This window comes from Taudactylus pleione, unplaced genomic scaffold, assembly GCF_031769625.1.
Source record: "Taudactylus pleione unplaced genomic scaffold, aTauple2 ptg000007l, whole genome shotgun sequence".
Classification (NCBI taxonomy): domain Eukaryota; kingdom Metazoa; phylum Chordata; class Amphibia; order Anura; family Myobatrachidae; genus Taudactylus; species Taudactylus pleione.
The window spans coordinates 23,909,021-23,923,241 of NW_028284410.1; the positions used below are offsets into that span (position 1 = coordinate 23,909,021).

The following is a 14,221-nucleotide window of genomic DNA, read 5'->3' on the forward strand; positions in this document are numbered from 1 at the left end:
ATGTGTGTTCTCCCATATACCCCTCGAGCCCTCACACGTCGCCGCCTCCTGACCCGGGCCTGGGACAAGGCAGCTGCTGAGGCTGACACACACTGTGGCTGGCTGCTGCAAGGAAAGCTGCAGCTGCCTGGCACATCCCCGCCCTCGCAGTGGGCGGGCTCCTCGGTCCGGCCCTTCATCCTGCGGACGTGGAACCCAAAACAAACGCGCCCAATGCTATGCTTGCAGGGTCAACGCAGGCCCCGCCCCGCCTCTCCAAACTCCTTATTGGTCATGCCGCTGTCACCCTTTCCCGCGCGCCGCACTTGCCAACCGCTCTCCTCCGCCCCATTCCTTTTTCGGTGACTCCTATTGGTTATCCACCGTGTCGCTCATCACAGGGCTCCGCCCACTCTTTCGGCTTTTCTGTCTAAGGCTAGCAAAGCTTCCAAAAACTCTCTGCGTCATAATTGGCAGCTTGCCCTTGTCTCCCATTGGCTCCTATCATTGTCCCTCACAGTATCCTAAGCCCTAGTTTGCTGCACATGCCGCCAGTCAGAGAGTGGGCGTGGCTGCGCGCTGTCCGCCCCTGGCTGCGCCGCTGCTGAGGGGAGGAGGAGGAGGGGCCTCCATCTTTATTTCTTTGTTTCAAATCCTTCAAACTCGTTACTACCCCATTCATTTCATGTCTGTACCGGGGTACTTCCGGGCGGGCGGCCCCTGGTGATCACCGGAGCAGGTGCGAGTGGTGCCTCGGTGGACGGGGAAGGCCTCGGGCGGCGGGAGGAGGCGGACACCGGGAGAATGAAGCGGCGGAATGCTGACTGCAGCAAACTCCGGCGCCCTTTAAAACGGAACCGAATCACGGATGGGATCTACGGCAGGTGAGTTAGAAGATCCGCTGGCCGCAATACCCAGGCGGCATCCGGGAAACGCAGGCCGGAAATGAAGCCGGGGCCTTTCCTACTTGTGCTGCTGCTGTGTGTCAGTGAGAGGCCTGTGTCTTCCCGCAGCTGCTGCTCTTCACATGACGGCAGTGTTCTCCTACTGCTGCTGCCTGGAGTGCCCGTGTGCCATCTGCCCCGGTGTGGTTACCCCTCAGGCGCTAGGGGCACTTGGTGAGACCTGTTTTTGGGCTATAGAACGTCCTAGCCCGGCTGCACAGTACCATTGTTTGCCTCCGGTAGTGTGAGGTTCTCTTTCCCCCTGGTTTCTTGTGGTGGTTAGGGGAAGGTGTCATTTTCTGTCACTTGTCACAGCTGGTGGTCACTTTGTGGCCTACTTCAGTACACTCTCCTGAACATCTGGCTTTCTTATGGGGTCTTGGCCTCAGCCTGTGTTGTCATATAGACTTACGAAGGATTTAGCTGCTAGTTGTGAAACTTAAAAGGCCTGCAACAGGGTACACCTTTCATAATACAGTATGCGTTGTAGTGTAAGCTAATGCCTGCTGTTTTATGGTTTGTAGCAGTCTGTGGCCACACACACACACACACACACACACACACACACACACAACTGCGTTTTATGGTAATTTTTTGTGTATGTACTTATTTAACTGCATTGACATGTATCAAATAAACTAATGGAATGTAAAGCTTTCAGAATTCACCACATTGCAGTGTGCAGTCTCATTTAGTTTTTTTCCATAGGAAAGACATGCATTTCTATTAAATGCATAATTTTAATACCAGTGGGAATGTAGCCTAAAGGCTTCATACAACAATTTGTTCTTACCTGGCGATACCTCCATTTAATGTCCTTGACCATGCTGAGCTGCTGATGCTACACAACATACAAATGCTAATTACTGTGCTCCCTCCTGCACCATTCCTTTGCTTTTATAAGGCCCTTACCACCAGGTAACTGTTTAAATCTGGCATTTACAACTGAGTATTGTAGTTACCGTACAACTTTTTTGTATGTAGTACAGTGAATAATACTCATCTAGAAGCCACTGTATATGGCCTTTCTGCTCTACGATGTAGTAACCTCACACAAAATAAGTAAAGAAGTTGGAAAATAGCTCTAACTAGTATTTCTTATTTGCAAATAACATTGCTCTAAATGAATTGTTTAAAGTAGCACTTATCCTCACAACTCTTAAGTAAATATACCTTGTAAGAGGTGTTTGTTTATACATGTACCGTGCTAGTTTGGCAGTGCATTGTATGGTGCAGTAAATTGTTGCTGAGAATCTTTATTGATAAATAGCAGCATTGTCATATTTACTTGAAATAGTTGGAGTAGGTAAGTGAGCCAAAAAAATAATCGCAAACTGGATTGAGTGAGTTTTGCCAAATAAAACTTGCATGTTGCATTCCCAGTACGATGAATGTTTTAACATGAGCTAATGTGTGAACAGTGAATGTATGTTATCTAGAATTCACCAATGTTCTGTGTGATTTGATTCAGTCAGTGCATCTGGACTATTGTCAAACAGGCGCTGTACACCCAATGTACTTTAACGCTAAACAAGCCCATAGAGACAATATCTCAGAGATTCTAGGGTGGAATTGTTTTTTTAGTGCACCCGATCTCCCATCTAAAGTGACGGGAGATCGCGTGGCGATGTTTAATTGATGCCAATTATCACGTTGGTCACGCCCATAGAGGTCGTCGTAAGCCGCGTAAAACTGCTACGCCCAACCAAAGTCCTGGGCGTGATCGTGAAAAGTGCCATTTGGGTGCCCAAACAGGTAACTTTTAGCGCATTTCATCTCTCCACCACCGAGGGGTGCAAGCTGAAATGCTGGCACCGGCAGCTGATTGCGCCCGACAGGAGTAACATTTGATTGGCTCAGTCGGACGCGAAGGGGGGGGCGCAAACAATTGCATTCCGCCCTAGGTCGTGACACTTATAGTATAGTCCGTATACATATAATAAAGCACCCTTGTGAAAAAGTATGTGGTCAGGATACAACTACCTTGCAATTTCCAATTGACACCAACACAGTGGAATACCCCGAATGGTGTTATGCTTACAGTACCTGATTAAGGCATTAAGATCCCCCATAAAACAATTGGCACCACCTTGGTTTTACGTTTTGTCAACCAGAACCAGCCATGTGCATAAAATAATATATATATTTTTTTTTTATAACATTTCTTAATAAAAAGATTTTTGTTTAATACACATTGCAAATAGGGTAAATTCAATATGTAAAAACAACCATATTCAAACTTGTTTTGAAGCCTGAAAAAGAGCAAATAATCCTTACAGGTCAGTGTGATGATACCAACACCTAATGAGAGGGCTACACTGATGGAAGAATGTGGTTGCCACCTGCAGATGTCAGAGACTTCTGTGGTCTTATGGTGCGTACACACGGTACAACTTTTATGAGCGATTTGAACGATATCGTTATCGTTCACTTTTTTGCAGTCACCAACCTGATGACAACCAAAGATGCGTTTTCCCTCATGAATGATAACGATATCTATGGTCTTTCATGCATGCAGACCAACTTGGATGATTTTGTAAAGATTTTCCTGTAAAAAGATATCTATGATAGATATATCAGTGAAGCTATCGGTGTGTAAAACCAAAATCGTTTGACCTGCACTACAGAAAGTTGGAGGAAAATCTATCAACGATATCTGTGGTTGTTAAAGTTGTTCCCTGTTAAGGGGGGTATTCACCAGGCGATTTTAGCAAGCGATTGCATGATAACGACGTTATCGTGCAATCGCTTGCAAATCGAGCATGCATCCGGCATGTTTTGGTCGGAAGCAACCAGCGATGCGTGTGCGCACTTGTCGCTTCTGACATCTATCATCACCCGTACATGCTGGTCAACCTGACGATCCCGTCAGGTTCAGCATGTGCGGGGATGATGGATGTGCCTGGACTGAACGAGTGAACGTTCGGTCTAGGCACATCATTAGATATACAAACGAGAACACGATTGCAATGTTGTAATCGTGCTCTCGTTTGTATATCTAGTAGTGGATACCCGCCTTTATGCTGCGCATCCACTAGCAGACCATAAAAACGACAGCACGATTACGACATTGTAATCGTGCTGTCGTTTCTATTTCTTTGATAAGCCTACACTGAACGAGCAGTCGTTCAGTGCAGGCGCATCAATTATCTGGTAACATGCTGAATCTGACGTTATAGTCTGGTTGACCAGCATGTTTGATGTTGGAAACGACCAGCATGCACGCGCATAGCTGGTCGTTTCCGACTTTAAAGTGCCCGATTTGCGGACGATTTGCAAGCGATTGCGTTATCGTGCAATCGCCTGTCAAAATCTCCTAGTGGATGGGCAGCATTGGAGAAATTTGTTCTTTATATCTGGTATGCAATTAATCTTGCTGTTTGAATATTGTTTTTACATGATGAGATCCTCCACAGCCATGGACTACTTGGGGCCGATTAATTAGCCTCATGAATTTACTGCGTGGGGAAAAGTGTGATATCCTTGGCATTTTAAGCCAAAGGCTATTCAATCAAAAGCCATTTTCCTCACTCGTTAACCCAAATATTCTGGGAGAAGTATCCAAAGCTATGGATAAACGTGTTCGCGGCTGCCGCAGTAAGGACCGAAATCCCTATTTAATGCAGATCTCCGTTCGAGCCTCAGGAGGAGGTGTTAAGTGGCTGCTACGGGCTTTAATTAAAAGGCCCTGGGCACTGCATCGTGGGTAATTAGCCCTTCGAGGCTAATTTTATCCAGCTCTTAATGTTTCTGTAGCGTAGGTGGTTATTGTCTAATTAGGCTAATCACCAGTCAGTAAATTATAAGATGGGCACCTTCATTTGAAATGACGAACTACCCTCTATAAAACAAGGGTACCCTGACTAGCTGCTGGGATGAGAATTTTCTGGATGTAGTGGCTATGAGGTGGTGGAGATTGATAGCTTTGAGTGCTGATGCAATGACATCATTGCCCTGTCTCCTCCCCAGGCTGCCGGCAGCTACTGATTAGGAACAGGAATAGATTTATTTTACTGTGAGTTTCTTTATGAACCTTTACTTCTAAATCGCCAGCATATTCCGTTGTACTTTAACAGTGGGAACTAGCGTTCCCGCTAGGCTTTGCCCTGCTAAAAAAAAAGCCTAGCGGGAACGCTAGTTCCCACTGTTAAAGTACAACGGAATATGCTGGCGATTTAGAAGTAAAGGTTCATAAAGAAACAGACAGTAAAATATTTCTGAAGGGCAGAAAGCACATTGCCCTCCATCTAGGGGCAGAACTTTGGGAGACAATGGAGGCTCCAGCTCTGAAGGGGCACCTCCTCCATTGTCCACAACATATTCACCCCACTTAGGGCTGTAACTGTGTACCCGAAGTGTACCATCACGGCCGCCCAATACATGGCACCCCTTCCCGGCACCTGAGAAGCCACCGTACACTAATGGAGAGCTCCATGTCAGACCATCAGCTGCTGCCTTTGTCTATCTATAGCCTGTCTGCATGCGAATTGCTACATTACAGTGTCAGCGGCTGTGACGGGGGGGGCTCACCAAATTATAACTTGCCTCCGGGCGTCTGGAATGAACTTACGCCACTGCCTCCATCACGGCGCCCCGCTGAGACAGCCTGCGTGTACTGTCTCCACCCGCAGTGTCCCGCGGGTGGTGGAAACGGTGGCGCAGCGGTCACCGCCGGTGAATGGATGCCGGCGCATGCACCCAGCATCCATTCAGTGTCCGCAGCGCTTTGGGGGCTACCCGGCATGTCCGTAAGTGCCGCGCACACCCCCTGGAGTGACTAAAAGGGGACGCGTCATAAAGACATGCCACCTTTTCTTTGGTCACGCCCCCTATTTGGGCTTTCGCGCGCCTTAGGTACGCTCAGAAGTGCTCTAGGTCCGGCGCCCTGCCTGCTGCCGGACCTAGAGTGAACACCAGGAAGAAAACGAGACTGGGTAATAACAGGCTGACAGGTGTGAGGGCCTTGCTTACAACCAATAGTGAATTAGGCATTTGATACACAAGGATAAGCGCTACATAGAATGTAAGCTCTCACAAGCAGGTCTCTTACCTCAGGTACTTCTCCTTTCCTTATACTGGACATACACTCTACAATTATCTGTCAGATATCTGTCCAATCTGGCTGGTTGGAATGAAAACCTGGTAATTTATGGGAGCAAATGAAAAATAGAAATTTGCTCCCAAACACTAGAAAAGGGACCAGATTTTCCTTCCCACCAGACAGATTGGACAGATATCTGACAGATAATTGTAGAGTGTATGCCCAGCATTACTTGTACTATTATTTACTCAACTCCCCACTACTAACCTAACACTTGGTTGCTGATGCCCTCCTGCTTATTTCAGTGTTATGCAGTGATATTTGTAAGCCATGTCCTTGTTCTGCATTGATTTGTACTGTTAATAACTTTTTCTTGTGTGCTCATTTGTTTATGTACTTTGCAAGTCATTGCGGAATCCTTGTGGTGCCATATAAATAAAGGATAATATATATTGCATATCGGTTCAGCCAGATTGCAGAGGTTCTTGGTGGGCTGGATGATCTTCAGTGGTGAGAACCAGAGGGACTCTTCCTTAGCACTAAAGGGGTTAAATATAACAAAATTTAATAATTTCAGTCAATTGCATTGCTTCAAAAACATATTTTGAAAATAGCGCTGGCTATGAATCTCAAAGTATAAATAAAATACTGCCTTTTAGGGGGGGAATTCAATTCCTGACTCGGACGCGATGTGCCAGAATGACACATCACATCCTGCTGGTATTGCAATTTTTCCCTTGCACCCTGTAGGAATGAGGGAATACTTGCAATATTTTCAGCACTACCGTAACTGATCTTTGAGTGCAGCTGGGTATCATGGTGATGCCAGCCTTCCAATTCCACAGGATTGAAATTCCCTCTTTGATTGAACAAGTGATTTGACTACTGTATGAAGGTTTAATCAGTATATAATGCTCATGTACATACTTTGTTTTCCGTTTTATAAGGCTGAGTAAACAAAATCACTGACTGTATCATTTGCACAAAACCACTAAGTTACTTATTTGCAAGTTTTTGCATGTTTTCCATTTTTCTTCACAACCTTGTAAACAAACAAAATGTTACTAAAAAGCTTCATCAAACAGAGAATGTGCACTACCACTGTCTTTTTAGGATTTGTTCAGATACTCTTTAGGGTATAAATTCACAATAAATATATTGTTACGCTAGGTATGCACCAGACTATTCTCATTAATGCTTGCTATTCCGTTTCATACAAATGTACAGCTTATCTAAATAGCCTTTAGGATCAGTACATTATTGTGGCTTCCTGCATTTTTTTTCTTACTTTAAATTATAGTGTATTAGCAGACTGAATATTTACAATGGCACTTGCCATCCTTTTTGATTGTGACACATCTCCCAAGAAAAATTTGATTTTTAGTCCATGCCGGTGTTGACATATTCTTAATAATAAAGTAGATAACAAAAAATAATTTTTAATTGTGTGATATATTATAAATTTGTTTTGTGGCATATTTCCCTTGTAAACCATGCTAAAATAAACATACAGAAAATCTGCTATAAACTTTCCAATATGTCTTCAAGAGATTTCTCTGAGAACAAAATGATCTGACTTTGAAATTGTTCTCATCCTAGACCTCTTTAATGCAGGTGTCTACCCATGCTAATGTTATAAATGGTTACAATCCTTTCGTCAGTTAACATTGCATTAGTGGTCTAATGTACAGGACCCCCACTGTTACTGAGATACTTCAACCTGCGGGTACTTTTTTGAAATCTTGTCCTGCCGATCTCTGTAGAAGGATCATTTTAGTCTTCTATCAAGTGCTGGTGCAGCCATATAGGGTGAAACCCACTCCTTCTCATACTTTGTTCATGGTTTTGTCAGTTCTACATTTGAATAGAACCTTGAACCATCTGAATCCCTTTTAAATTATGAATATATTAGTATGATAGTAATGCAATTGAACTCAATATAAAAAATAAGAACATTTAAATCTTGAAGATATATCTATGCTTATGTCAAAATAGCTGTAATGCTTCCTTTTTTATAATTTCCCTATACATCCTCCCTCTACCCTGTGTTGGAGCCCTCGCTTACTAGCAGAATTTTATTGATTCTGCCACATAAATGTATTTAAGAGCAACTTTTTTACCTTAAATTATAAAATACCGTTTTACTAAGCTAGATGTACATTAAACAATACAGGTGTTTATGCTTGACTAATAACGTCCACTGCACTCACTTCTGTGCAGCTGACGGCCAGGTTAGGAGGAAGTTTCTTCTCCTAATAGAAAAGTGATAGCTTGGCAGACTTGCTCTGCAGCAATTTTTTGTTTTGTTTTGGGTGTCTTCATGCTGTTTAAAATACTGTCAGATTTTTGATTGGTTTGAGAGCCCATTAGGTCAGTGTACAAAAGGTGGTGTAGGTGCTTCAGTTGCTTAATGGAGTGGGAAGTTAATACTTTTAAACAGAGCTAAAGTGGGGTGATAGGTTAGCGTTGAATAATCTGTTTTTACTGCATGGTTAAAAAGTATTTGGGAGCAGCTATTATAATCTTTTTTAATAGTTGTTTATTTTGCACTAAAACACCAGTTTGTTCTTGTGTTTATGCCACTGTTGTCATTTCTCAGAGTTCGCCCTTTATCTCGGCTGCACAGTCTCGTATATATTTTTGTTTGGTTCCTGCTTTTTATTTTAAGCAAGTGACTAGAGATGTGTGAAGGTCCATGTTATAGGATAAAAACACATTTGCTTGATGGGCATTGCTGAATAATAAATTAAATGTATATTTTATCATGGTGTGTTTAGATGTAATTTCTGCAGGCAGCTCCTAAGTTTTTAATGTGGCTGTCCATAATTTAATTCGAATGGAAGGTAAATCATGTGCAGAGGATACTGTCGAATTCCGTGCCAAAACAGAATCTTTTTAGACTATGCAAGAACAGCTTACATGGTCACATTTTATCAATATACGAGGGCTGATTGAAAAGTAATGAGACTGATTATGTTTATTCAGAATCAGATGACTCCACAGGATCTGAACATTATTTCTTTTTCAAAGTAGCGTCCTTCACATTCAATACTTTTTGCAGCATTTCAACAACTATTCAAAGACGTGCAGTAAGACTGTATGTGACATCAATTTTAGTGCTGCAGCTGTGGCATTTTTCACTGTCATTTGTTGAAAACTTTTTTTTTTTTGCGCGCAGTTTTTCAGGGTTGGGAATGCCCAAAAATCACAAGGCGCGAAGTCCAGGATATATGGAGGCTGTTCCAGTGCTGCCAATGCAACAGCGGCAACATTTGGTCGGGCATTGTCTTGGAGCAAAACCACTGCTTCAGCAAATGTAGTCTCTCCTTCCCTCATGGCTTCACGCAAATTGGTTTTCAGGACGTTTGCGTAGTAGTCACCATTAATTCTGTCCACGGGGAACCAAGTGCTGTGGATCATACCGTGCACATCAAAGAACAGCAGAAGCATGACTTTACACGCTAAAGGAATTACACTGAATTTTTTTGGCGAAGGCGAATTTGCGTGTTTCCATACACTGTACTGTTTGGATTCCGAATCATAATGGCAGGAAATCTGGTATCTTCTCCGACATTTGCACTGTGTTCTTGCACAATTCAACTCGTCGTCACATCTGCTCTTCTGTGAGATTTCTGGGTACCCACCTGGCACATGTGATGCATTTTCAGTTCCTTTGTCACAATATGCTGAACCCCTTCGAATGAGAAGCCAAGTGAAGCTGAAAGTTTGTGTAAAGTTTACCTTCTGTCATTTTGCAACCTCTCTGCAGCTTTGGCACTGTTGACATCTGTAACCGTGGTGGATGGTCCCCCAGAACGCGCTGTCAGTCACTCACGTATTACCTACTTTGAAGTGCTTCCACCACTGAAATACTGCAGCACGGCTAATTGTTTCTCCACTATTTGCTTACCATAACATTTCAGGAGTTTAATTTCCGCTTTTTCCAAGTTTAATACAAGATTCAATCGCACATCTGACGTAATCTCAGACACGTCTTCCTTATCTGCCATGACGGAACATAAGATCTTCCTCTCGCTGTGACCAAACAAAGACTACGGCTGTCCAACAGCAGATTCAGACACATCGCTGTATGAGCTTCACAATAACCAGCAGTGTTGCCATGTCTACCTATGGGACAGAAAAACAGAGGCAGTTTCCTTACTTTTTCAATCAGCCCTAGTAATTTATAATTGCTCCATATACTTATTCTGCTTTTGGTTATATAGATATTGTGTATATGTATTTTTTGCTTACATAGGTTGTGGTGAGCTCTTCAATGGGTGCTGAAAGTATTGTGACAAGGAAGATAAAGCTCGACCTTTTGACTTTGCAGAGTGTAAAACGGTGTTCTTCATGAAATTAGTGTTGCTCTTAAGGTTTCAAAGGGCCCCGAAAGAACCAGTGATTACGATTTGAAGTGAGGTAGTCTGCCACCTATGCTGCCTAAGTGCAAATGGGTCACATAATTAAGCTTCAGCCTATGTCAAAATAGATGTCACATGATCATGGATGCTGTGGCACACTGCAAAATATAGGTACACCTGAGCAACAATAGGAACAGTTCCTACACTTACTGCAGCCAGGTTTGTTCTGACTACTCCTGTTCAATGTTTTTATCGAGATGGACACCAGGCAACTATCAAGAGAATTTCCTTCCTGGTTGTCAGTTGCTATTGAATTGGCAGATGTTATGTTGTTGTCTGACTCTACTGTCCTTTATCTAGTCTGGTTGGACACCATAAAAGAATATATATATATATATATATATATATATATATATATATATATATATATATATATATATATAAATAAATTTAGATGTCATTGCTTGGTAATGTATGCAATATTTTTATATACTTTTTTGGGTGGCACTAGTCTTTACATAGACTGGACTTAATTCTTCAGAAATCAGATGTAATTGCGCTTTCTTAGGTGTATATGCAGGGAGGGGGCTGAGGGAAAGGGGGAGAGGTGTTAATATTTAAGAAGCATGAGTGTCGGACTAAGGACCTAATTCAGCCGTGCACTGCTGAATGCAGATTCTCGATGTTCTGGAATCTGTGCAGGCGCCAGACCTGTTCTGCGCATGTGCAGAATGGGTCTGCGAGCACGCACGTAAGCTGGCAGCAGACTCAGTGATTGACAAACTGCTGACGTTTGGGGGCATGGAGGGGCGGTGATGCCCTCCATTTCCCGAAATGGATGCGTGTTGACGGCGTTGTGGGGGATTGAAGAATCCAGGATCTTTGTCTGCTAATAGAGATTTTATGGCCTCTTCCTCTAAACTGCAGAACCCAATGGGTTACCGCAGCCGGCCAATGTTATGCAGATTATTTGATGCTGCGTTGGATAACGCAGCTCGGATAAGTAATGTACAGGAGGTGTGACGCCTCTTGCTGCATTGCCATATATGCAAGGACGACAATTGCAAAGCTGCCTGCGTGTAGCTTTGCAATTACGATCCATGCTGAGTCAGGCTCTAAGTGTGCTATCAATGCTAGACAGAAGGGTGTAAGTGTTTGATACTAAAAGGATGGGCGGACAATGATGTATAGTATAGATCAGTGATTCCCAACTCTGGTCCTAAAGGCACACAAACAGTCCTGGTTTTAGTGATATCCATGCTTAAGCACAGATGGATAAATCAAAATAACTGGTGTTAATTAAGTCACCTGTGCTCAAGTATGGGTATCCTTAAAACCTGGACAGTTTAGTATGCCTTGAGGACAGTGGTTGGGAACCCCTGGTATAGATGCCAAATCCTTTATTTGAGCGGAGACTATGCTTCTCTGGGATGGCAGTGAAATTAGCTTGCATTAAATATAGCTGGGGTAGAACTGTCCCGTTTGATCAATGTACATGTGCCAACATCCACTGATGGAGGTGGCATGCAACTAGCTCAGTGGGACATGAGTCCACAGTTTCAAGGGGCTTCTAAACGTGGTTCTGGACAAGCACGTGTCCCCTGCTGGACCTCTGGTCTACAGTCTTATGAGCTCCAGCTGATTAGTATACTCTGTGACTCTAGATCTGTCCTGCGGTTGGTGGCATCCCGCACTTCTCTGAGTAAGTTATGTTTTCCTACCGGTAGGAGTGCTGGGTTGGTGCCCATGACTTACTCTGAGGTGTAAACCAAATGGGGTTGTCTGTCAGGTACTGTCTTAACCTCGCCATCTGGCAGTTTTCCATGTTGACCGCATGGGCCCGTGGGGTCTTCTAGCTAGTTGCTGGAGACCAATCCTGGTACCTGGTTGCTATTATATGCCCCCTCTGCGTTCCTTCTCCACGGGTCCAGTTCCCGGAGGTCTGCGGTGTGGGTAACCTGGAGTTAACCCACGTTTGATTCTCCTGGGATTCTCTTTTAGTGGCTCTGTAGCGGTATAAGAGGGATTGATTCTGCAATCCCGTGACCTGGTGTGGCCAATCAGCGGTTGCTGGCACAGTCAAGTGATGATCGACTGATGGGAGGGCACCAGCATTCTAATGTGCTGGATGAGGCAACAAATGGGGTTACTTTCGGTATGTGTGCTCGGACCAATGGGCGGATGGGTGTTTGTTTAATAACAATGTACTGGGGAGCCGCAAGCATTCAGTGTGATTGTATGGAAATAGGGGGAATGCTTGAGGTTAAATGTGTAATTGACACAATTGTGTTGTGCCATTGGTATCTGGTAACTGTCTGTAATACTTGCGTTCCCTGGAATGGTATATTGGTGGTGATGATTATCGAGGGGGGTAAGTGGTGTCACCTATCCAGATCAAGAAAGTCTTTGGGAAATGCTAAGGAACCAATATGGTAACTGTAATGGAAAGGGAGGTAATGTATGTTAGTGGGATGTTTGACTGGTGCAGTGTGGGGGTTAACTGCAGTATTGCATTGGGGTCGCGAGCCACAGAGACTGGATGATAACTCCAATGTACAGGTTGCATTTGGAGCAAACCAGGTGGAGTATTATGTTGTGGGGCATTTGCTGAAATTGTAAAACTGGAGTTGTATAATCTGAATATGTATATGTGCAAAGAGGAGAAAGGGAGGGGGAAGGTGTAGTCCTGGTGTAGGATTAGTATAACAATCAATGGGGGCAATTCAACTAATTGGTGAATAGTGCCGGGAATGATTTTCTGGAGCTAGACAATTGCCGTAGTCGTGATAACCTGCATTCTCTCTTAAATACTGCCCGTGATGCCCCCAATATGACTCGCTAGTCTTATTAATGATCTGCTTTAGATGCACGCTTTATCTACAGGTTTGCACTTATTCTATTGAGCATTTATAGATTAAGCAAGCCCACTCTAGGAGCTCTGTTTATTTTCTTTAAAGGCTTACCACCAGCTTCTAAATTTTTCCAAGGGTGGCCCCTCTCCATCACTGGAGACCGTGGTAATGCTGTTTCCTCCTCAGCCCTGGCTAGAAATGGGAGGGGTTGCTTAAAACCGTCATAAGCTGTAATCAAGTTGCGCGTAACTACAGAGACTGTCCCACTGGGGAAGCAAGATACCATTGTGTACCAGTACTACTTGGTTACTTGGGCTGATCTGTATGCCACAGGTATCTAAATGTTTCTTTTTGACGAGTCTCTGGAAGATGATGTAGAATTTGAGACATTGGAAACACCTTGAGTGGTTCCCAGATTGCTGATCACAGTTGATTCCTGGTGCTCTTCACAAAGGGGAGTGTTTTCCCATGATATTGTCTTTGCCATGTCTGCATCTTTTTAGTTTCTGTTTTTCAGTTCAGTGTATATTTGAAATGGTTAGAATGAAATAGTATTTTTAGAACACATGGGGGTAATTCAACTCCCCTCGCAGGGTTGTAGCTCTGGCTAAGTGCCCAGAGATATTCAATTGACTGCTTCGCATCCGACATGGGAGATGCAACTTACCGTGATTAATGCCTGGGGCTTAGTTGCGGTGAACTGTATTTTCCTGCTTAAGTGCTGCGTGTGATGCTGCCCTGAGGCACTAGTTAGCGTGGATTTCTGCTCGCACCTCAGATGGTTGTGAGGCAGAAATCCACTGGGCTCTGCTTTACCGCCGGGCAATTGCATAGCTCCAGGCACTTAACCCAGGAGCTGCATTCCTGGGAAGAGAATTGAATTCTCCCTATAGTGATGTAAGTAATTGGTAGGTGGCTATATATAGTATTTTTATTGGCTTTTTATGGCCCCTTCTACAATTTTAACATATATTGAGCTCTTTTCTGCCCATTACATTTCATAACAAATTAATTTTGCCCTGTATATGACATAAGCAAGGA

General features: G+C 43.7%; 1 protein-coding gene across 1 annotated transcript in view; it reads left to right on the plus strand.

Annotated features, from left to right (window-relative positions):
• The first annotated feature begins 537 nt into the window (after nt 1-537).
• Nucleotides 538-14,221, plus strand: part of MACO1 (macoilin 1) — a 63,368-nt gene continuing 49,684 nt past the window's right edge. The window contains exon 1 of the mRNA XM_088462549.1: nt 538-863. Within this exon, the coding sequence (XP_088318675.1) occupies nt 784-863 (80 nt within the window). The 5' untranslated portion in view covers nt 538-783. The remainder of the gene's footprint in view (nt 864-14,221) is intronic.